The sequence below is a fragment of the Botryllus schlosseri genome, chromosome 7, assembly GCF_051294905.1.
Source record: "Botryllus schlosseri isolate E-star chromosome 7, Bs_hap1, whole genome shotgun sequence".
Lineage (NCBI taxonomy): Eukaryota > Metazoa > Chordata > Ascidiacea > Stolidobranchia > Styelidae > Botryllus > Botryllus schlosseri.
The window spans coordinates 6148917-6173197 of NC_137242.1; the positions used below are offsets into that span (position 1 = coordinate 6148917).

Sequence of the window (24281 nt, forward strand, 5' to 3'; positions counted from 1 at the left end):
GCCACTGCCATAAAAGTTTTCTACATAAAATCGTGGTACGTCAAAGGTCCAATAGCTGCAATAATATAACCCGACAGTTTTACTATTATGCCCGACACAAAAACAATTTTATTCAAATAATTGAAAATGTGATTTTTCCGTATCAAGCATGAATAGTACAATAGTGAATTACATTTCCACGATGTTTGTGGAATGCCTGTCTGCAAGGTCCCGTTAAATAGGGCCTACTTGGAAATCATACATTGAATATCCGTATTATTGATGCTGCGGCCCGCGGCGTCATCAAAAAGTAGGAAATTGGCCTGCGAGCACATTTGAGTTTGAGACCTCTGATCTAAGGCCATATTCACCTCAAGCGCGAGATAACCTATATTACCATTTTACACATTTAGATTTAGATTTAGCATTCATCTTCACGTTTTATTGCTTCCGTCAACGTCACAACAAACCATATCTACAAGTGTGGACGTGACGTCACAAGGCGTGGCAGGAAGAATGTGTGTGACGTCACACTCATATCTTGTAAGTTCATCCTTCTTTCACAATCTTTTCCGGAACTTCATCTCCGAGAAACGCATTAGGTTGGAGTGTCTCCGCCACCAAATTCCCGTCTTGTCTAGTTTGTTGAAGTTTCCGTTCAGATTGCCCCAGCCGCATGCGCGATACCACCAGGCTCCTTCCCAGAGAGAAGCGCAATTCACTGACGATTGGCCATCGTGATCCGCATCTTTCGTTGAGAATTGCTGATTGTTGCTGGATGAGAGCGCATCGTCGGTTGCATTCCCGGAGTGTCCGGATACATGCAGTGTGTAGTTGTCGGATCCGGGGCCGACGCGGAAGTTGCTGGAAAAGAGGAAAGATTCTCCGTGACAGGAAATATCCGGATACTCATTAGCGACCGCTAGCGGTTTTCAAAACGACTTATGAACGAATTGTCTGTCAGTTTTTCCAAAATAATTGGATTTGATTCATTCCTTATTGGTGCAGGAAATTACCGTTCACCCCACGCTATGGTGTAAAGCTGATGAATACGCCGATGATCTACTGTGTATGGTGGAGTTGCTCTGGAATGAGTCATATCCCTTTTACTGAGATTATTTCATGTTTTTCTTCTATACGTAATATCTACTAAATCTACTATTTCCGTAATTGCGATCTCTCTGCTTACTTCTCAGTATGGTGACAGTGGTTATCATCATAATGAGAAGTATACCCAGGGTCCGTGAAACCTCGAAAGTTGCAATATCAATAATAACCTAATCTTTCATTTCGAAGCTCGGGGAAATGATCGCGTCGTACATTTCTACCCAATAATAGGTAAAGATAAGATATGTGATTTCCAAGACATATTGAAGCTACTTCGAGAAAGTAGAAAACGAAGGTGTGGTAAGATTTCAAGTTGGTGGTTTCAAATAGTGGATCTGACGCGGGGTCGCATAATATTAGCTGGTATTCGAAGTTATTTTAAACCTGGCAACATGCATCTTGGCGACTGTCGCTAAATTACCATTTTCACAATTTTTACAGTCAATAACCTGCCGTTCATATATTTGCGCAGGAGACCGTTGCAGGATAACTGTGTTGTTGTTTGTGGTATTCATGGTGTTTGTCGACTACAATGGTCATTTACACCAGTCCAATATTCTTTAGTTTGTTTCCGTAGCCGTTGCCGATTTGTAGCACGGTCCATTTCTCGGCTTTTATGAGACACCGCTTACACGGATGAGATGCCGAGGAGGAGCCTTGATAACTTCCTACACTTAGGTAGGAATTATGGAGTCGACCTCGGTCGGACTCGAACCCGAAACGTATCGGTGTTGCAGGTTCATACCACTAGAATAACCCGGCGGTAGGATAATTGTGCTAAATTTCAACTAAAGTTTGAGACGTCCTTGGCGCACAAAGAAGTTTGAGAGCCACAGGTACAAAGCATGTTCTTGAAACAGATATATTGGGTCACGAGAACCGTTGCTTCAAACTTGCCTGTATTTAGCCACCGAGTGAATCCCTTTATCTTTTGTGATCATGTTGATTTCCAATTCCATGTCCCCATCCTTTGTGCTTTTATGCAATTCCTCAAGCCCTGGAGACAAACATTACAAAATTTTAAAGTCATTAAAGTCATATTTTTTTATGCAGCAGTAAGTCGTGAAATCAATTTTAACACAAAATTCGCATCCCTATGAGGTATATTAGGAAAGTCATAAAGTCATATAGAGTCATATTTTCCTGGTTAGGTCATAAATCAGCACCGTAATCGCAATCGATTACATTCGAAAAAAATCCAAAGTAATCGTAATCGACTACTTCACATATCTAGTCGATTCCTTTGTGAAAGAACGATACTTTTTATTTTTACAAGGACCATGACATAAACTGAACATTCATGAACAAGGAAGAGATATTATACCAGATAAGTGATAGCACAATTGTCTGATTGTCAAACGCCACTGTTCATTATTACTTCACAAGTATTAGCTTTGCTCGTCATTGTCATTGCGTAAGAGGTATCCATACGTGGTAAATAAATATTCGATGAACATCGTAGTGTGATTGTAAGAACACCCGCCATGGTGTATATCAGGTTATCGTTATCAACACACTCCAGACGCCACTGCCTCGCAGCCGGATAATAATCACCACCCTGCCTAGTTTAAAATAGTAGCTTGTTTATTGATGTTTGATTATGCTTAGTTAAACGCGGGCGAGCAGTAGCCTAGGCCCTAGGCCATGATTCGAGTCATCCCACGGAAAAAGATTTGGAATTTTGTACTAGTCAAACGAAACATTGTGATTTTCACAACGACGCATTAAAAATCAACAGCTTCTGATATATATCGTAACCGTGCGCCGAGCCGTTCTTTGACGTTTCTCGTAACGGCAGCTTGCAGTATCTGTATTAAGTGGAAAGCAGAATTTTATGTTCACTTTTCTCATATTACTCTACTTGAAATGGGCGCCAATCGCAATTCTTTACTCGACATTTAGACCTGTCGCCATAGTCACCCGCTTATATACCATGTCAGCGTGGGTCGTAGCTAAAATCAGGATCAAAAGAGCAATTCATCCCCCCACTCTAAACATTGGTCTTGAGCCACCATAGGGTGGTCAACTTTCAAGTTGATGGCTGAATTTCGTCAATAATATTGGTAATTGTGTTATATTGCTATTCATTTTTTATCCTCTCTCCGCCCACGATGGTCAGATTTACCGGCAGAGCTGGGGGCATATAATTCGTCATTCCTCTGTGGTTGCCCCGGGTGGTATTTGTATTGTGGGACTCAGATTGGAAGGACGAATTATGTGCCCCCAGCGAGGTTATTGAAAATGGACACATACCTAAAGTTTCGGTCATGGTCACTCTTTATTAGCGCACTTCGTGGAGTCCCATGCTGACCGAAACTGCATACATCTCTTGGTGTGTCGTGACTCGGTAATGACCGACACCGAAATGGCTATTCCTATAAATTTTGTACGCCTTTTTCTTGTGGGGGAGAGGTATGCATTTCAAAATCAAGCTATCTAGAGACATTTAAATCGCGAAGCTCGAAGAAAATTTTCAAGCTAATTAAATCCCCCGAAAATACTCTATAATTTGGGTTTATTTTAGAAATACTTTTTGAGTCCCCTTCGAGCTCGCTTCTAACCCTATTGGGAAGTTTGGGGTGCGGTAGTTACGGAGCTGGCAATAGTGTAAATCGTTCGGTGCGATAAATCGTCCCCTATAAAGTCGGACTATAGGTACATTATGACGTAACAATCAAATGACGTATCATTTATAAATAGAGTTAACAATCAAATGACGTATCATTTATAAATAGAGTTGTGTTCTCATTAGGCCTTTTCATCGAAATCCTTATATTGCTTTGGAATATATGTTCTATGATTTGTTCAGAGAAGCAAAATAATTGTAATTCTGAGTAATCGTAATTACTTTTCCAATGTAATCGTAATAGTAATACTTCCTGATTTTGCTGTAATCGTAATCGCAATCGATTACATTCATGAAGTAATCACTCCATGTCTGGATACGTGTCATATGTTTTGCAAGCAAAATCCGAAGAAATGGGACTTTTCGACTTTTCATTATTATTATATTCTTTATTCACAGTAAAACTGGTAGATACACACATAATCCGGGGAGCAACCTGCCCCCAAAGGAAAATGGCGAGATTGGAGTAAATTTTTAAAATTTCAGTAATGCATTCAAATTGTTATTCCTATGCAATACACGGAAAAGTCAGATTACAGAATTGCAGCAGATGAAGAATTGGCAAGGGTTACAGAGCAGAGGTAGAGATGATTGAAGATGAAGAATCGAAATTACAGAAATTATGCCGTGATTCACAAGTGTAATTTTAGTCCAGTGGTGCATTCAAGGCCCCGTTATTATATTCTTTATTCACAGTAAAACTGGTAGATACACACATAATCCGGGGAGCAACCTGCCCCCAAAGGAAAATGGCGAGATTGGAGTAAATTTTTAAAATTTCAGTAATACATTCAAATTGTTATTCCTATGCAATACACGGAGAAGTCAGATTACAGAATTGCAGCAGATGAAGAATTGGCAAGGGTTACAGAGCAGAGGTAGAGATGATTGAAGATGAAGAATCGAAATTACAGAAATTATGCTGTGATTCATAAGTGTAATTTTAGTCCAGTGGTGCATTCAAGGCCTTCCGAAGAATGTGCACAGTGCCCAATAATGTGATCTTCTGGATCATGTCGAATCGAACGTTACCCGTTATTATTGTTCTTTATTCACAGTAAAACTGGTAAATACACACATAATCCGGGGAGCAACCTGCCCCCAAAGGAAAATGGCGAGATTGGAGTAAATTTTTAAAATTTCAGTAATACATTCAAATTGTTATTCCTATGCAATACACGGAAAAGTCAGATTACAGAATTGCAGCAGATGAAGAATTGGCAAGGGTTACAGAGCAGAGGTAGAGATGATTGAAGATGAAGAATCGAAATTACAGAAATTATGCCGTGATTCACAAGTGTAATTTTAGTCCAGTGGTGCATTCAAGGCCCCGTTATTATATTCTTTATTCACAGTAAAACTGGTAGATACACACATAATCCGGGGAGCAACCTGCCCCCAAAGGAAAATGGCGAGATTGGAGTAAATTTTTAAAATTTCAGTAATACATTCAAATTGTTATTCCTATGCAATACACGGAGAAGTCAGATTACAGAATTGCAGCAGATGAAGAATTGGCAAGGGTTACAGAGCAGAGGTAGAGATGATTGAAGATGAAGAATCGAAATTACAGAAATTATGCTGTGATTCATTAGTGTAATTTTAGTCCAGTGGTGCATTCAAGGCCTTCCGAAGAATGTGCACAGTGCCCAATAATGTGATCTTCTGGATCATGTCGAATCGAACGTTACCCGTTATTATTGTTCTTTATTCACAGTAAAACTGGTAAATACACACATAATCCGGGGAGCAACCTGCCCCCAAAGGAAAATGGAGAGATTGGAGTAAATTTTTAAAATTTCAGTAATACATTCAAATTGTTATTCCTATGCAATACAAGGAGAAGTCAGATTACAGAATTGCAGCAGATGAAGAATTGGCAAGGGTTACAGAGCAGAGGTAGAGATGATTGAAGATGAAGAATCGACATTACAGAAATTATGCTGTGATTCACAAGTGTAATTTTAGTCCAGTGGTGCATTCAAGGCCTTCCGAAGAATGTGCACAGTGCCCAATAATGTGATCTTTTGGATCATGTCGAATCGAACGTTACCCGGAATTTGTTGGATATGTCTCATGAGTTTTTTGCTCACGACCCCTGTAGCGCCAATGACTATCGGTACAATGTTTATTTTGCATCGCCGCATTTTCTCACATTCCATTTTGAGGTCTGCGTATTTGGAGTGTTTTTCTGATTCTTTTTGCAGTAGGTTGTGATCAGCTGGAACAGCCAGTTCAATGAATAAGCATTCTCTTTTCTTTTTTAGTTTGACGATTATATCTGGGCGGTTGCTTCTGATTTCGCGGTCAGTTATAACTGGTACATCCCACAGAATTTTTACTTGTTCGTTTTCTGTCACTGGTGCTGGGCTGTAATCGTACCAATTTTTTGTCGATGTGGTGATGTTAAAATGTTTGCATAATTCAAGATGAATGTAGTGACCAATCCTATTGTGTCTCCATGTGTATTCGGTAGCTGCAAGTGCACCACAGCCGGACATGAGATGTGCTACAGTTTCATTTTGGTTGTGGCACATTCTGCATTTGCCGTCCGTGTTTTGCTTCAGAATTCTTTTGCGATAGTATTTTGTAGGAAGCGATTGGTCTTGTGCTGCGAAAATGAAACCTTCGCTTGCCGGTTTCAGGCCAGAGCTGGATAGCCAGGTCCATGAAAGCTCGTCTACATGGGGCTGTGAAGTTAACTTCTTGTGCTGTCCATGAAGAGGCATCGACTCCCATATCGTTTCTCTCATTTTGAGCGTTGCATTTTTGTATAGAACTCGTGCTGCTTTTGCTATTGTTGTGGGTTTAGCAACAGTGTTTTCAGCAGTGTACAGGTTAGCTGTTTCCATGTTGACTTCTCTGACGTACTTGTCATGACGATAGCTCAGAGATTTTGTTTTGCGCTGTTTGTCTTCCTGTGCAATGAGTTTGCAGTAAATGTTATCGCTGTTGTTGATGTACTGTGACAAGCCGATGATTTCTGTTTTGAAAGTTTGTTCAATTTCTTGTAGTCCTCGACCACCTTTTTTTCTGGGTATGTACAGTCTTTGTGTATCAGATTTCGGGTGATGCATGTGGTGCATTGTCATCAGTTTTCTCGTCTTTGTGTCCAATTTTTTAATTTCATCTTTGCGCCAGTTCACCACACCAAAGCTATATCTCAAGACAGGCACTGCAAGACTGTTTATGGCATTGATTTTGTTTTTGGAATTGAGTTCAGTTTTGAGAATTGACTTGAGCCTACTGAAGTATTCTTTTTTTAGACTTGATTTCATTGCAGCATGTTTAATGTTGTCGCTTTCACATATCCCTAGATATTTATAGTGATCTTCGGCTTTCAATTCTGTTATGGTTTCACCCATTTTGAAGTTCATGTCGCCGGTGCTGGTGGCTCTTCCACGTCGTATGGTAAGTTTTGAGCATTTTTCCAAGCCAAATTTCATTTTTATATCTTCCGAAAACTCATGAACAATTTTCATTTGGTTATTCAGGTCCGTATCGGATTTTGCATACAGTTTCAGATCATCCATGAACAAAAGGTGATGTATCTTTTGACCTTCAGAGTTTGCTGCTTTTTTCATCACGTATCCTGTTTCATTTTTTCTCAGCAACTCACTGAGTGGAGCTAAGCTGAGGCAGAATAGAAGTGGTGAGAATGAGTCGCCTTGAAAGATACCATTCCGTATCTGAATTGTACAGGTTTCTGTTTCACCTTGGTCATGTTGATCAACAGTTTGGCATGCCAATTTTTCATTGAATTTTCAATAAATCTGATGATGATCGGATTCATTTTGTACATACGCATTGTTTTCAGTATCCATGTGTGGGGGACTGAATCGAAAGCTTTTTTGTAGTCTATCCATGCCATGCTGAGGTTAGTGTGTCTCCTCTTGCAGTTTTCAAGAATGGTTTTGTCAAGGAGCAGGTGGTCCTTACAGCCAAGGGCGCCTTCCTTGCATCCTTTCTGCTCAGGCGGAAGAAGGTTTTCTAGGTGTTTGTAGCTACGGTTTGCCAGGATTTTGGTCAGTGTTTTGTACATGGTTGACAGGCATGTTATCGGCCTGTAGTTCTTGGGGTCCCTGGTGTTTTCATTTTTATTATTATTAATATTAATAATAATATTTCACGTTTTACAGTGGTGCTTCTCGCCTTTTTCAGGCTATGTGAACCACGGCACGAATGTTTGTAATGTCCATAGGTCTCTGTCTTTATTATTCTTGGAGACGACTTCTTCTATCTTTCGCTCATTCAGACGTCAGACTCTCTCCCATCCATGCGTACCCGTCCTGGTCTTTGCTGCCAACTTGTAGCACGGCTCACTTTCGGCCCGGGCTTTTCAATGCACTGCAACCGCAGTGAGATAGGCGATGAGGAGTCCAGAGAAACCTCCGACACATAGAAGTTGGTCCGAACCGGGATTAGAACCACTAAGAAATGGTACTATAAGATTGTGGTCGCGTTGAGAAACTGCAACACTGATGAATAAGTGTTCATAGCTAGGTGAATATCGCCGCTGAAAACGAGGTTACATTTCTTTCCCATCTTGCACCCCCGTTTCATTTCTCCCCCATGCTATTCGTGGCTGCTGAGCGCGTAGCAGGATGGCCGGCTAGTCATTGGTCTGACCCCACAACCTGCCGAACAAGAAGCCTTACGCTATCTTACTCGCACTTCAGGTGCTCGGATGTTTCTGCAACAACCGGTTTCACGATACTTTTTTGCTTATAGTGTCATTATAGAGTATGACTGGAGTGACGACTCGATTGTTCTCCCATTGTTAGCCGGCAGAATGGTCACGGTCAGATGGATGCACCCAAAACAGGATCGCTCAGTGCTTGTTTCAATGGCGTTCAAGGCGATTCGTCGTGTATTTCTTGAAGTTGCGTCGGAATTAGTCAGGCAGTTCAACATTTAGGTAGCGGTAGCGAGTCGTTATGACTAGTGAATAATACTGTGTAGCCTATGTTACATTTCTCACGAGATTGATGTGATATTGTGGCTTTGATCCTTTGTAGAGTTTGCTACGTATATGAATATAATGACAGAAGATATAGAATATCTGGATCGTGTGCATTGGCTATTGTGAGATGAATTCATGGAAAGAAAGACTGAAGAATACTACAAAGTGAACAAGTGGAAAGATCTTGAACTATACCGATATGCAATTCACAATATCGTTGATTGAAAATATGTCCTATATTAACTGCAGAAACTCGAGTATAAATATAACAAATAATATTGCAACTGTCTTGTAGTCTTATATAATGCGTGCGATTTCAAGTTGCCAACTTTCTTAGTTATTTGGTAGCCTACTCTTCCCCAAGACAAAATACGCAAGATTTATCGAAATGGACATATCGGCGAGACATTTAAAGTTTTAGAACATGTAACATGCGACTCCAAGAAGTGTGCCAGATCGATCGGCAGCGAGAAAACCTGGGCCAAAAAGGACTACCCGCTTACGCTGACCGAAAACTTCATTATATATGCAAAATGCATATAGGTTTAATTGTCCATAGGCGCCTAAATGACTGGCGCCGAATGTTCCTGTCTTGGCAATCGGAACCTCAGAAGACAAATACCATTCCGCAGGGAAAAATTGTATGCCCGTAAAGAAATACCAATTTGAAATCGTGTGCGTCGTTAGTCTAGTACATTTGGGCGATTCTGTACTTTTTGATATAACAGACAGGAGATCACGAAATGACATCATGAAACGAAGTCATACCAACGGGACCGCCCGCCCGAATATGTTTAATTATCATTTACGGGCCCTACAGTTTCCAAGCCATCTCATTCAGCTCTACCAGTAAATCTGACAACGTGAACAGAGAGAACAAGAAATTGATAGCAATATATATGCAATTCCCAATATTATTGACCGATTTTATCATGAATTATCGAATATTTTCGCGCTGGCTCACTAAACTGTGGCCCTTATTTCGTGACAAAAGCGAACAACGTGATGGGGGGGGGGGGCGGTTTATCACCCTATGGGAGCCCAAGACCAAAGTTTTATTGGGAGCCTGGCCAAGTGCTGTTTCGTTCCTGCGAACGGGTATACGCCCGAAGATGTTCAATTACTATTGAGGGGTCCTACCATTTCAAACACACCTCACTCAGGTCTACCGTTAAATCTGACTACGTGGGCAGAGAGAGGATAAAAATTGATAACAATATATATTCAATTCCCGATCATATTGACCGATTGAATCATGAATTTTGAAATTTTTCGCGCTTGGCGCGTGTGGACGACCAATGCTGCCCCACTAAACGGACGGTGAACACAGATGATGAGTAGCGGTAAACAGCGTATAGCCAATGGGGGTTTGGGGGGCCAAGCCCCCCAGAAGTTCGGTTTATCACCCTATGGGTGGCCCATGACCAACGTTTTTTTTTGGGGGGGGGGCTGACGAAGTGCTGTTACGGCCCTGATGACTAGAACAAGAGCCTTGTGTAATGTTAATGTTCTGCTTGAGCTCGACTCACAATAGCCAGAGCTTACTCCTTGAAAGTGTGCAAAATCGCACTTGAAGGGAACTCGTTGTCATTGCCAAGAACACAGGAAGACGTCTGCCGGTCGACAATAGTAGTAAGCCAATGCACCACGTCAAGGTTTCGACCAACGCATTGGTTTCCTTTTTTAGGTAGGGAACCTCAATGTGGATAGGCAGCATTTGCCACAGAGAGAAAAAACTACCATACTAAAAGAGCATATTGTTCATTTTTTTTCAAGCCATCTCGCAAACTTTTGGAAAATTTGGAGGACTTCTTTTGCTTCTCATGCAATGCAAACTTTGCAAAATTGTGAGACAAGATGTTATTCAAGTGTCTCATTGCCTTGTCCATGACATCCTCAACCTCATTTAGGTCTGAGCCAGATTGAAGTGACACAGTATGAATTAATTTGTTATAGAATGGATCACAGTGAATTGCGTCAAGTACCCTGAAAAAATTGATCTTTTTCAGGGGTTTTGCAATTTCTTTACTGTGTATAACATAAAAGCGGAGAACCATGCCATGAAACTGTTCAGACGGGCTCTTCAATCCACCGACTTTCTTCTGCATCACTTTAATGAGGTTTCCCGATGGCGCTGCAGATGTTAGGCATGTGGCAATTGCTTCGTTAGCTTGCTTAGAAATGGCTCCCAAAAGCACTCCACCAATATATTCAAGTATGTCTAAAAACATGTCAAAGTTTTTCCATGGAAAGGCAAAGTATCAAAGGCTATTTACTTACCAGATTCCTTGCTGTTGACTCCTCCAATCTCTGTGATTGGATCCTGTTCTTTACCGCGCACGAGAGAATCAAACATCTTCAAAAGTAATGCTGAAGCTGGCAATTGCGGCAAACCCAGCAACTTGTTAGCTTGGTGACAGATATTAGAATAATGTTGATAAAATCCGTCAACACCAAGTTTGCAATATTCAGAATGGAGTTGTTTCACCAATGGAACAGCTTTGGTCACGTCTAGTTCCTCAAATGATGGGGCGCATTCAAAGTATTTTTTGCTATTTACACAAGCCCTCTTCAAAACAGCAATTACAGCATCCTCAGATATATCCCAAGTACTGGTTGGAACTTTATGATTTTTGTAATGTTTTTTCAGAGCTTTCACAGTCGGAAAGGATGCTTCGCATTCCTCACAAATCACACCTTTCCAGTTATCGAGTCCCTCGAAACATTCTTCTAACTAATTCCGACGCAACTTCAAGAAATACACGACGAATCGCCTTGAACGCCATTGAAACAAGCACTGAGCGATCCTGTTTTGGGTGCATCCATCTGACCGTGACCATTCTGCCGGCTAACAATGGGAGAACAATCGAGTCGTCACTCCAGTCATACTCTATAGTGTCATGCTTGAGGTCAAACAGCTTTCATTCCGTTTACATTTTAGCCTCCGAATATTCTTGTGCTATTATGGCTTCGCAACATTTGCAGAGCAGACTTTTCTCACTCGAAAAAGAAAAAAAAATCTCACACATATGAACGGATTCCCGTTCAAACGAATTGATAAAATCAGAATTTGTGCTGCTGAGAAGCTGATGTGATTCTACGCCCTCCACTGCGCAGTTGCGGCATTTCACGATCAACGTTTGCAAAGCCCTGTTGAGTAACTATTATAAGCAGGAGGGAATTGCAATTCGCAGACATACACTGACTCACTCACTCACTCACTCACTCACTCACTCACTCACTACCGAGATGGCGTCGCTTTGTCTGATTACGAATTACTCGTGATTACAGATTAGTGTGGTATATTCGTACATCTAAAAGGGTCGTCACTTGAGTCAGATGAGCATCAGTGCATTCTGCGAAAGAAATAGTGAACCAGAGGTTGATTTTTGTTGTGCGGTGCACAGATTTTCTGTGCGCGCAGGCCGTGTCAGCAGTGCGCAATCGCGCGCGCTAGCAGATGTGAGGGAACAGTGGCCATAACCATGATAAGATCGAAACAATTCTACAACTGGAAAGAATCGAATCAAAATCTTCCTACCGAGCCACAAATCTCCTTCACTGTTACCGAATCCTTTTTTGTAATCATCCCAACCTCGGTAAAAATCCACATCTCCGTTTACTCTGCACTGGAAGACCTGCAACGGTACAAATAATAAAGTTTCAGATACGGTATGCATCCTATTCTTGAGTGCATTTATGATTGTGGTTCAAACCTTATTTTGAAGTTCTGTTCACCAAAGTGCAAGTTGACTCATGGCGTTGCAAAAAAGATTTGAATCGCTACTCACAGTCCATCCCTTGCCTGCAATGCATTTCTTCTTCTGATCTTTAATTTTGCTTTGAAGTTCCTTCTGCATCTCCTACATTGTTTCCGGGCCCTTCATGAAAAGTACACAGAATAGAACCTTAAACGGTGACGTCAATCTACTCGTATACGAACCCCACAGTCCCCCTTCGAGATCCATTTACCGTTGACGAATCTTCTCACGCAGAATTTCGCTGGAAAAGAGAAAATATGATCCGATCCGAATTGGAACACAAATTCTTCGTACCTGACGAACTAAGGTAGATCAAGAATCCGTACGTGAAAATAAGCCAAATATTGAGCGACATTTTTGGAAGCAATCTGATAATCAATTCAGATGCCGCGAGGTTGTGTATCCTACTGATCTCAATAAAATAGACGTTGTTGGATAGATCAATGCATAGATGCAGAATATAATGCGACAAACTTTAACTGAGCCTCAGACCACGTTTACAACACGTTTACAATGACGATACACTGCATTACCGCTTTTATTATCATTTGGATGAAGTCAGCTCATTGATATCGTTTATGAAATACATCGAATCGATTGTAATAGCAAACTCACTCGATGAAGCATCAGGTCTGATATTTGTACCTCAACAAGGAAACGTTTAATTTCCAACAAACTATGATTTTGACGACTCACGACCGCCTGGATGCGACTTTACCATACGAGACACTGGTTCTGTTAGCCTGCTGTAGGTCGATTAGTTCCAACGGAACCAGTGTCTCGTATGGTAAAGTCGTATCCAGATGGTCGTGAGTTATCAAAACCATAGTTTGTTCGCGAAGATGAGAGTTAGGGGAGATGTGGTACCGATGGATCAAAAATTACAAAATGATCTCTGGCCCTTAAATCTTCAGCCGAGAATAGCAGATCTTTTGCTGGCTCAACACTTCGATACAAGCTCTACCTATCGCGGACATTTACATGAATATCCGCCTTTTCAAAAAATATTTATAAACGTTTAAAATTTGTTGCTCGAACGTGTCATCGGTCCCCACCCGGTGGGTCCAAAGGCACACGACCCTGGGACCTATGAGACATACGCTCAAAAACTCAAATTTGTTAACTTGTTTTGTTGTGTACTATAAGCTAAGCTACAGCAAACCAATGAAGAATGTTTCGTCGCGACGTTCAAGAATAAAATACATTATATCAACTCAAATGTTGGCATAAAATCATGTTTTGATTTACGTCTAAATTTACAAAATTAATGCCACATACATATTATCCGCAAATCGACATTTGACTTTCAAATACATCGTAATAGCGATAAAACACCGCAGGTAACTATGATTTACAGCCTATATATATGTAGGCGAGTTTCTGTTGTTAAGTGATTAGTTGATCCATCTGTTTTGCTTGATTTGGCTATGGTACCATAGGTCCACCTCCCCATAAATATTGTAATTAACTTGAAAATAGTCCACTCGAGGATGGTATTGATTCAAAAAATATGTGCCATTATATACCCTGATACAAGTCCAATACCTCACATCAAAAATTATGGCGGGTTTGTTAGTCTGAATGGTGATATAGAAAAATGCAAATGTCGATCCAAATTTACTTTACACCCCCTAAAACGTAAATCATTCGTCACAGTCCCCATAACTCATCCAGGTCGAATTTTTTTGCATGTGAGGAAAGATTCTGTCAGCATGTACTTGTAGACAAAATCACGGAGTGTAATCCTGGAATTATCATGGAGAATTTTTCAAGTATTTTCGGTCCCAGTGATCCATCGGTACCACATCTCCCCTACTACATAGCCTGTTGTAGATTAGTTCTATGTAGTAACTCTCATCACCGCGGTAGTATAAAGAAACAGAAATTCGCCACAATTAATGTACATGATGCGAATGACGTTACCCTGCATTGTAAGATCGTGGTGGTTTATGGGCTTGATAAGCCCGGATCTGCACGCACGTTTTTCTGGGTTGTCACATAAATATTAGAATCTCTGTTGCCGAACGATGCCACAATGTCGGGAAAATTCTAACGCACCTCCGAGAACCCCGCAAGGTTAATACGACTAGACGCCACTATTATTAATAATAAATAACGAGATGTATCGCAAGCGGGCTTTCAAACGGTATGTAGGTGCACATTTGCACCCGAAATGAAGGCTGCTCCTGCATCAACGGCTGTAGAAACAATGCAGTTCTGTGGCGGTTCCAAGAATTTGTCCTCGGCAGGAACACGGAAGTTGAGCGTCACATCACGATCGGCATTTGCGCACGAACTCTAGTAGCCTTGAACACTGGCGGCGTCGCAAGGACCGCAGGCTTCCCCTGCTCTGTGGGAGGATGAAGATATTTGCAGCGAAATTCCGCGCATTTGCTGGAAAAGTAGAACAATTTTGGTGAAAAAGTGAAACAAAAATAAAGTTTCGAAAAACTCGCCAAAAACGGCGTCTTTGCAAACCGTCACTCAGTCGTCTTTTACTTCAACAAAATCTGACACACCGAAATTATACATCAAAAAAAAAATGCAAATCAATATTTTCACGAGTTCTCAGCTTTTCCGGTCCACAAAATAGAAAATTATTCAGTTTCTCAATTGCAAAATGCAAGTTCATCCATCAACAAGGGGTTACCTTTTCACAAAGGCATCAAAAATTCGTAAAATAGACATTTTTAAATAATATCATCTACAAATCCACTCCACATCACCAGTTTTTCAATGAAAGTGACGTTTTCTAAATTTTCAAAGGGGGTCAACAGATTCTGGACCTCTGAATCAAACAGGAAGTCAAATTTAAATTTCATTCAAGAATTTGGAACATACTCGTGTCGCAGTATGCCCTGCTTGACATTGACATTACATTTTGTCAAAATCGATTCCTTATTTCATATTGCTCTCGTCCCTTATGCTCAGCGATATTCAGTCACGATGGAGAACTTCTGGGTAGCTTGCTTGTAGTAATTTCAAAACGGTAAATTGCTTCCACAAGGAGTTTATTACGATTTATACCTCTATCACAAATTTTAAGAGTTACCTGAAATCGATGTGCTAATAAATGTTGAAGAAAGATTTGTACTAATACAAAGGCCTGGTTGACGGTCAACTGACTAACGGTTGTTCGAGCACCATTTTGTTTAAAAGTTCGGGAATTTGAGCGCAGAAACTTCAATAGAACGTAAAAGTGACAGCAGAAAATTACTCAATCAATTAAGTTTCCAATATCTACTCTGAACTTACATTTGTCGTAATTCCATTTCGGCAGGACTTGCATGTAACCACAAATGTTCTATCAAAGAGAGCAACAATATTCTCAATCAACTTCCGTTTCCAATATTTGCTTTCAAGTCGCATAGGTCGTAGTCATAGGTCAGGGGTGGCCAACCTGCGGCAATAGAAAGAAATTTGTGCGGCCGTGGACACGTAATTCAATTAGTATGTGTTGGCGACCGTCGACATGCGATTTGAATTTACGAATCTACTCTCGGCGAGTTGATAGATATTAAATAATCTTGAAAGTTTCTTCGCGCTGCGCGCTATTCAATGTCACTTCATTTTTCGATTTTAATATAGTAGGGCCTTTGCAATTAGAGTCCCACATTACAGATTCGAACAGCAGAGGAAAATGATGCGCCCCATATAGAAATACCTATACCTACTCGGAATCGTGTACTCCTCACTATACCTGCAATCCTGACGGGAGGTCAAGAAATAGCAGCATTTTATTAATCATGATGCATATTTGGATAGGCCAATTGCTATTAGTCACTTTGTTGCATGCTGCTATTTCTTGACCTCCCATCAGGATTGTCGGTATATTGGAAATACATTGGATTCGCCCAAACGTACCAGAAACAAATTTATTTCGTGAGGAGCACACGATTCCGAGCTGGTATATCTATATGGGACGCATCATTTCGCTCTGCATTTCGCATCTGTAGTGTGGGGCTCAGATTGCAAAGAGTACTCCTGTATTAAAATCGAAACATGAAATCGCATTGAATTGCGCGTAGCGCGGAAAAATTTCAAGATTGATTAAAATCTCTTCAAAACTCGTAAATTCAATTTGCATGTCGACGGCAGTAGTTATTATGATCGGTCGCGAACGGCTAATTTTTTGCATGGGCTCTTATGGGTGCGGTCGCACATCGTATGGAAAACTCGTGGTGGCACATCGTACTTTTGGACCCCCCCTCTCGGTCGCACATCGTAATGCGTTCTTATGGGTGCGCTCGCACATCGTACTTTCAGGTATAGGCATCTGTCGCATATCGTATTGAAAACTCGTGTTGGCACATCGTACTTTTAGGTATAGGCATCTGTCGCACGTCGTACTTTCGCGTGTCGTATTTCGCGTATAGGCAGTGGTGGTGATTCGCCATGTGTTCTTATGGGTGCGGCCGTGAATCGCCCTTTCAGGCATCTCTCGCACGGTGTTGAATATGTATCAAGTAAATAGGCATGTGAATGAACCTTTGTTAATGTGTATATCGTAAATTATTATATATGATGTAGTTTAGTCGTGACAAATGACCGATCGTGTTCTAAGTCTTTCGTCGCTATTGATTTCTACGTAACCTGAATAGTACTTTCAGATCGGATTATTCGCACCTTGTATACCGCTGTTTCGCACCTACAGAATAGTCTGCTGTTCACAGTCGCGACTTCACCGCGATAGCGCAATTTTCGCTTTAACACGAGTGAGTTGATATTTCTTACGGCGGGGGTCGCATGCGGCTATTGCGTCTTATGGGTGCGGTCGTGATTCGTACTTTCGGTATAGACTGCGGGCGGTATGTCGTACTTTCAGCAAAGAAGGCGTGAAATAGTTTGCTAAGTCTAGGAATCACTTGTAAGGTAATATTTTGGTATTTAGTTTACCACAGAGCCGGCGTAGACGGTGATTCGAATATCAACAATAACAACGGTCACAAATTACCACTTCAAATAGCTGTGAAATAGTTTGCAAAACCCCGCGATCGCTGACAAGATAATGTCTCGGTCATAACCATCTTTCACGACTTGGTGTTACAGGCATATTGATCGCTCACGCGGTGAAATTTTAGTAATCAGTTTGTCACAGAACTTGATATCGCTGGTAAGATTTACCAAGTAACGAATAACAGACCGCCAGTGTCGGTAACTTGAATAGCGACAAATTGTCACTTATTTCCGCTCTAACCCTAATCCTCTGTGAAGTGAACGCTTATTCAAAATGGTGTGATAATTTTAAAATCCGACGACCACTCACCGGATAATGCTTCAGACATAACAATCCCTCATACCCACTCACAAGGTAATATTTCGGTAATTAGTTTGTCACAGAACCGTCGCAGGCGGTGATTCGAAAACCAACAATTTGTCACTTGCCCGCGATCGCTATATGTTTCACACCTCCAGAATAGTGGCTGACTTTAGTTGCGTGATAAGATCCATGAAAATATTCAATCAATGTGTTAGTTTATCAACTTGAAATGAAACTCACTACACAAATCAAGTCGATTCGTATCTGAATGTTCTAAATCGGTACAACTCTAATCCTTTGACAAATCCCTTAACGCGTTTTTGTTGAATCGAACGTAACCCGAATATTACTGACGCCGACTTTCAGCCGCATCGAATTATTCGCACATTCGCCGCTGTTTTCACACTTATAGAATCAATACCAACTATAACTCTACAAGAATCAAGAATCACAAGTATGTGCATTACACAGTTATTGTCTTTATTAACTTGAAATCAAACACTTAACAAAAACACGAAACTAATCATTTGGCAACTCTAGCATTACCAAAAAATTCCAGTATTGTTGATTGAAAATCCTTGAGTCATTATTATCAAAAATGTTATAGCACCGCATCGGAATCCATTCGCGAGATGTACTAAAGGTAAATCCAGATAATCCAAAATGAAATATTTGGACTTTGACAAACATGACTACTAACTTTGATCCAGTCACATTTCAAGATTATACTTTGAAACAATCCTTGAAACTTACAACTCTATTCACGACTGAGTTTTCCGTTTGTCAGTTTCAGTAAATACTATCGCGATATTTTAATGTGTTACTACACACAATAGAATCATTCAATGAAATAGCACCTGTTGTAAATATTTCTAACTTGACAACCACTTGTGCATACCGCGATCGACTTGTGACGCGATGAGTTAAATCGGAATATTTCAATCTATTTGTCGAAACCTTGAACAAGCTATCGGGTTATTTTTTTTTTTGTTGTAATCGAGTGAACGGAAATAGTATTACGTCTCAACATTTTAACATCTTCCCATATACAAAAGAGTAAAATACAAAAAACCTTGTCAAGTCAATCCGTTTGTAACTTACCCAACCAAAGTAAAAAGTATCCTTATGAAAAGTAGACAAGACTACGCGAGTAATCACCACAATCCAAAATCCATAGCAAGTTCGGTTGTATTCATAGTCCACCAACTCGTACTTTTATTCAACTGTAAAAGTCGTTACTATTCCGCAAGACAAAGAAATTACTATGTGGTATATTTTGTAAGACAAAAGTAATTACTTCTCGGTGTCGGCGACTTGAGATTAACATATGTTTTGAGTATATGATATTTGAATGTCTGACCAACGTAGTTAAGAATTCATTTTATACGATCGAACACCGGTATTACATTGAAAGTTATCATGCTGTAAACATAAGGATTGACACATGGATTTGACATATGTAATAGTTGATCATGACTTGATTATTAAATTATTCGCGTTAATTAGACCCGGCGTTGCGGTAAAGGTTATTATGACAGCAACAAACTTTTCACCGCCGTGGTTATTAACATATTGATTTGTAAAACTATACTTGTCTGAAATGTTCTTGGTTTGAAAGATATTCCGTGTTGGTACAAATCACTCTGTGTATTACGGATATCAGAAAATATTTTTACAAATGTAGTTGTTTCCAGTAACCAAGACTAAAGATGACACAACAATTTCGTTTGGAATATCTTTACTGGACGCATCCTATTCTACTAGACTTGAGTAATACACAAAACTCATAGCATTAACAAAATCGCAATAGGCGCTACACTGAAATCTACAAAATGTGTTTGTATTGTTACTCAAAGTAGTGATCATAAATTATCATTTAAATAAGTAATTGTAATCATAAAACCAAACTTGTGAAAGTCATTACCATAACAAAAGAATATTGTAGGTTGCTTGCTAAATGTATGCCGGAAATATTTGTAGAACGCTCACGACCAAAGAAATCGGAAATTTCTCCCCATTGTCATTCGTCAAAGTATATGTTGTCACAATACTCATCCCGTAAAAGATCTTACTTGTATGTGATTGAATCGCCGGTAATTAACTCGCTAAATCAAACCATAAGGAAATTTCACTCAGTCATCGGATTATGATATTAAACAGCGTCGCTTAATCGGCATAGAGCGTTTTTCTAAATGCAAATCGTACCTGACCAACAGAAAACAATTTTCACTCACCTCGTAATGAAACCAAGTGGTGGGCCTACGTTCAATATTTTGTTTGTGTCAAATACTTTGCAATAAACACACACACTGGAGTGGTTGAGCTTTACATCATCAAGCTGTCATCTGTAAATCGAGATCACATCCGACTTGTAACTGTATCGTTTACCTAACCGAGTTGTATGCACAGTTTCATATTTTTATCATTTAGTGATTGCTGAACATACCAAACGATATACATTCACTTCCGAAATACTGCGTTGATCTCAATTCCCTTTGTCGTGATAACCGAAGTACATTTGTTTCGAATTCGTAACAGCCGACTTTTCTATGACACGATAAATTTTGACAAGTTATGCTTAGAAGATTGGTTGCATATCGCGAAAAATAACATACTGCTCATATTGATACTGTTAATCGGTATTTTCACGCGAGTCGATTTTCAAATGAGTAAAATTTATTACATGAGTTTCTCCGCTTAATGTAAATGAAAACTCAGTCGTCTTTTAACATCACATAGACATTGATAAAAAGTAAGCAATCAAACACAACACTTTGTACGACACTAATTATTGTTCCACACATCTCATTTCATACTAAGTGTATACGAAAGATATTCATGTTACACGAAAATATTCGCTCATGCTACAAACCTGTACAATGATTGGTGGTGTAAGTCCAGCACAATTGTGGTATCCACCCGAGTTTAGTTAACACAATTTACGACACCGAGGTCGCGTCATCTTTCGTAAAACAACAAACCAACCAAGCCTTCAGGATATGTCCATGTCATAGCAATAAATCAGCTACTCCAACAACAGAGTACATATGTTTTTAGTTACGGTGCTTACATCTTACACACAAATCAACCTACTTTGCTAACGAAAAGCGCTGAGTCATCACATGGTTGTCCTCACAACAATACAACTAAAACATACTATCATACAAAATGGCCGTTATAGTTTGCACACCAACGATACATCGTACAAGTAGCAAGTCTCGAGAATCCAGTCATTCAAAAAACGTGAAAGTGTTTCTACGCCAAGTCGGTATGTTGACGAAAGCATATATTGTAATATCATGATCGATTTACATTCGTTGGTCACAAAATGTCACTACTCTAAATAATTATTTTTCACTCAAAGCCTACTTGTCACCATTCGTTTCATCAAGCACGAATTCAAGAAACCTGCTACGACATGAATTGTTATTTTTATGTTGTGTAAATAGGTAATAATTAATTTTAGTAACACTATATCAACATCATCGAGTTGCGCGAATAGATTTACATGTGGTCTTGTGGTTTTAATCGAAGTATACAGCACGGTCTAATGTAGAGTCATCTCTACTGTACAGCAACTCGGTAATCGAAATGCATTAAAATTTAAACAACGATCTTGTTTCGTCGCACCAAAAATATGTTTACTATCGCGATACTCTGCACAGGCCGTGTAAATCCTTTTCACACTCGTAATAGTATACCAACAGCTACCGGCGACAACGTTTAACAATACCAACAACACTAAACATACGATACCTACCCAAGTAAAATTACCATTTTCACCTAGAGGTCGATCGTTACCCGAGTAGAAATACCATTGTCATTTGGAGATTTATCGTTTACCCAGTGTAACAAACCCCTTTTCCTTTGGAAATATATTTTTTCTCTGGGTAACAAACCTTTTTCCTTTGGAAATATATTTTTTCTCTGGGTAACAAACCTTTTTCACTTGGAAATATATTTTTTCTCTGGTTAACAAACCTTTTTCACTTGGAAATATATTTTTTCTCTGGGTAACAAACCTTTTTCACTTGGAAATATATTTTTTCTCTGGTTAAACCTTTTTCACTTGGAAATATATTTTTTCTCTGGTTAACAAACCTTTTTCACTTGGAAATATATTTTTTCCCCGGGTAACAAACCTTTTTCCCTGAGCAACAAACCATTTTCACTTGGTGGTCCGTCGTTTACCCGAGTAAAAATATCATTTTCTTTTGGAGATCCGGCGTTTACCCAGTGTAACAATACATTTTCACTTGGAAAAATACTTTTACCTAGAGTAACTAATCATTTTCTCCTGGGTAACAAACCCTTTTCGTCTGGAAACTATCATTTACCTGAGTACCAATACCGTTTTCACTTGGAAATCTATCTTTTCCCTGGGTAACAATACCATTTTCGTTTTGAAAACTGACAACCACACCGGTCAATTTGATATTTTTTGTATATTGTTACAACAGACAGCGACAAAATATACACCAACAACGACTCCGATACATTTGTCTAATCAAATATTCACTTGCTCTGATGCATCCCATCAAAATCATTGGTTACTCACATACAATAACAATGTGCTGTTGTACATCGACATGTATGTTTTCGGAATTGGTGAATAAAGGGGTTTCCGATATGTCCGTGATGTCCGGGTTCGTGCTTTGGATTTTCCAGAGTCAAAATGTCTGAATAAAACACCTCCTCGACTTTGGTAACTGGTTGATACACGGATAATGGTGTTTGGAAAACGGATGAATTTATGTTCCCCATCGCGCTGACAACATCGGGTTACTTGTGAGTTTCCTCGGGTCTGTTTACTATATTGTGTCTTTACTGGTCAATACATGTCGCTCCAGTCAGCTGAAACCGGATCACTAATATGAGAAAGTGTGGGGGCCGGATCCGGATATTCACTCATGACCCAACGACCGATATTCAAGTAAACATGTTACAGACCGTGTTTTGTCTCCATGAAAAATACCTATGCATACACCATCACATCAAGTACGTCACGATTGTTCACAAGTATTTGCGTAAACGAGGTGTATGTACAATGTGTCGATGCACAAACATCATGGGACACAAATTAACGTTCTCAAGTCTCATCATGCGCCGACTCTGTACATTCAATGTGGGCATAGACGACTTGGAGACAGGCAAGCGGTCATATTTGGACGTAACATGGTCTTAGTATGAACCGACCTCCACCCAACTTGTGAAAAATAAATCTCACACGAGTACAACCCTTTCACGGGTTCACACCTTGATTTTGCAAGATTGTTCGGATTCTCAGGTAGACTTGTATCGTGATCCAGACTTCGACATAATCGGGTTGCGTAACTCGCTCAATCCCTCCACGTATTGTTCGTCCTAACCTGCGAACTTTTTGCTGAAACCGCAGTGTTTCACCTGGTTTTCGGTATTTGGCGATCACCATCGTTATCAATCTTGCAGGTGATGAATATGCCCGATGTTGCTACTCCCACACAACGACTCCAGCTAAACATCGTGAGCAGTGACTCCGGATTGAAATCGTAAACAGGGACTCTTTGTGTGTGTGTGTGAATCTCGAGTTCGAATGATGAGACTTGAGAACGTTAATTTGTGTCCCATGATGTTTGTGCATCGACACATTGTACATACACCTCGTTTACGCAAATACTTGTGAACAATCGTGACGTACTTGATGTGATGGTGTATGCATAGGTATTTTTCATGGAGACAAAACACGGTCTGTAACATGTTTACTTGAATATCGGTCGTTGGGTCATGAGTGAATATCCGGATCCGGCCCCCACACTTTCTCATATTAGTGATCCGGTTTCAGCTGACTGGAGCGACATGTATTGACCAGTAAAGACACAATATAGTAAACAGACCCGAGGAAACTCACAAGTAACCCGATGTTGTCAGCGCGATGGGGAACATAAATTCATCCGTTTTCCAAACACCATAATCCGTGTATCAACCAGTTACCAAAGTCGAGGAGGTGTTTTATTCAGACATTTTGACTCTGGAAAATCCAAAGCACGAACCCGGACATCACGGACATATCGGAAACCCCTTTATTCACCAATTCCGAAAACATACATGTCGATTGTCGATGTACAACAGCACATTGTTATTGTATGTGAGTAACCAATGATTTTGATGGGATGCATCAGAGCAAGTGAATATTTGATTAGACAAATGTATCGGAGTCGTTGTTGGTGTATATTTTGTCGCTGTCTGTTGTAACAATATACAAAAAATATCAAATTGACCGGTGTGGTTGTCAGTTTTCAAAACGAAAATGGTATTGTTACCCAGGGAAAAGATAGATTTCCAAGTGATAACGGTATTGGTACTCAGGTAAATGATAGTTTCCAGACGAAAAGGGTTTGTAACCCAGGAGAAAATGATTAGTTACTCTAGGTAAAAGTATTTTTCCAAGTGAAAATGTATTGTTACACTGGGTAAACGCCGGATCTCCAAAAGAAAATGATATTTTTACTCGGGTAAACGACGGACCACCAAGTGAAAATGGTTTGTTGCTCAGGGAAAAAGGTTTGTTACCCGGGGAAAAAATATATTTCCAAGTGAAAAAGGTTT

At 40.0% G+C, this 24281-nt stretch overlaps 2 protein-coding genes and 1 long non-coding RNA gene across 4 annotated transcripts; 1 reads left to right on the forward strand and 2 right to left on the reverse strand.

The window, feature by feature from the left end:
• Window positions 1-13: 13 nt before the first annotated feature.
• Window positions 14-13202, reverse strand: LOC145443659 (ficolin-2-like). 2 transcript variants are annotated; one of them, XM_080321599.1, is made up of 6 exons: window positions 13052-13202; window positions 12619-12677; window positions 12467-12556; window positions 12217-12313; window positions 1984-2083; window positions 14-843 (listed from the first exon to the last, which is right to left on the reverse strand). In XM_080321599.1, exons 3-6 carry the CDS (start codon window positions 12533-12535, stop codon window positions 540-542), a joined length of 570 nt encoding a protein of 189 aa, XP_080177725.1. In that variant the 5' UTR covers window positions 12536-12556; window positions 12619-12677; window positions 13052-13202; the 3' UTR covers window positions 14-539. The 2 variants fall into 2 exon arrangements, with proteins under 2 accessions (XP_080177725.1, XP_080177724.1); XM_080321598.1 differs by lacking the exon at window positions 13052-13202 and adding an exon at window positions 12731-13030.
• Window positions 7115-7499, forward strand: LOC145443665 (uncharacterized). The gene is made up of 2 exons (XR_013916505.1): window positions 7115-7254; window positions 7324-7499. It is a non-coding gene; the product is annotated as an uncharacterized LOC145443665 (long non-coding RNA).
• On the reverse strand, window positions 9802-11402 carry LOC145443660 (uncharacterized). The gene is made up of 2 exons (XM_080321600.1): window positions 10956-11402; window positions 9802-10896 (listed from the first exon to the last, which is right to left on the reverse strand). The coding sequence occupies exons 1-2, from the start codon at window positions 11029-11031 to the stop codon at window positions 10412-10414; spliced, it is 561 nt and encodes a 186-aa protein (XP_080177726.1). The 5' UTR covers window positions 11032-11402; the 3' UTR covers window positions 9802-10411.
• Window positions 13203-24281: the final 11079 nt, after the last annotated feature.

Excerpts from the sequence above, each read along its gene's own strand:
- LOC145443659 (XM_080321599.1), bottom strand. The coding sequence starts at position 12,535 with ATGCAGAAGGAACTTCAAAGCAAAATTAAAGATCAGAAGAAGAAATGC. Across the intron at positions 2,084-12,216 it reads TGAAGGAGATTTGTGGCTCG|GGCTTGAGGAATTGCATAAA; the intron begins GTAGGAAGATTT and ends GTTTGTCTCCAG. Across the intron at positions 844-1,983 it reads CACTCGGTGGCTAAATACAG|CAACTTCCGCGTCGGCCCCG; the intron begins GCAAGTTTGAAG and ends CCTCTTTTCCAG.
- LOC145443660 (XM_080321600.1), bottom strand. The coding sequence starts at position 11,031 with ATGTTTGATTCTCTCGTGCGCGGTAAAGAACAGGATCCAATCACAGAG. Across the intron at positions 10,897-10,955 it reads AGTCAACAGCAAGGAATCTG|ACATACTTGAATATATTGGT; the intron begins GTAAGTAAATAG and ends ACATGTTTTTAG.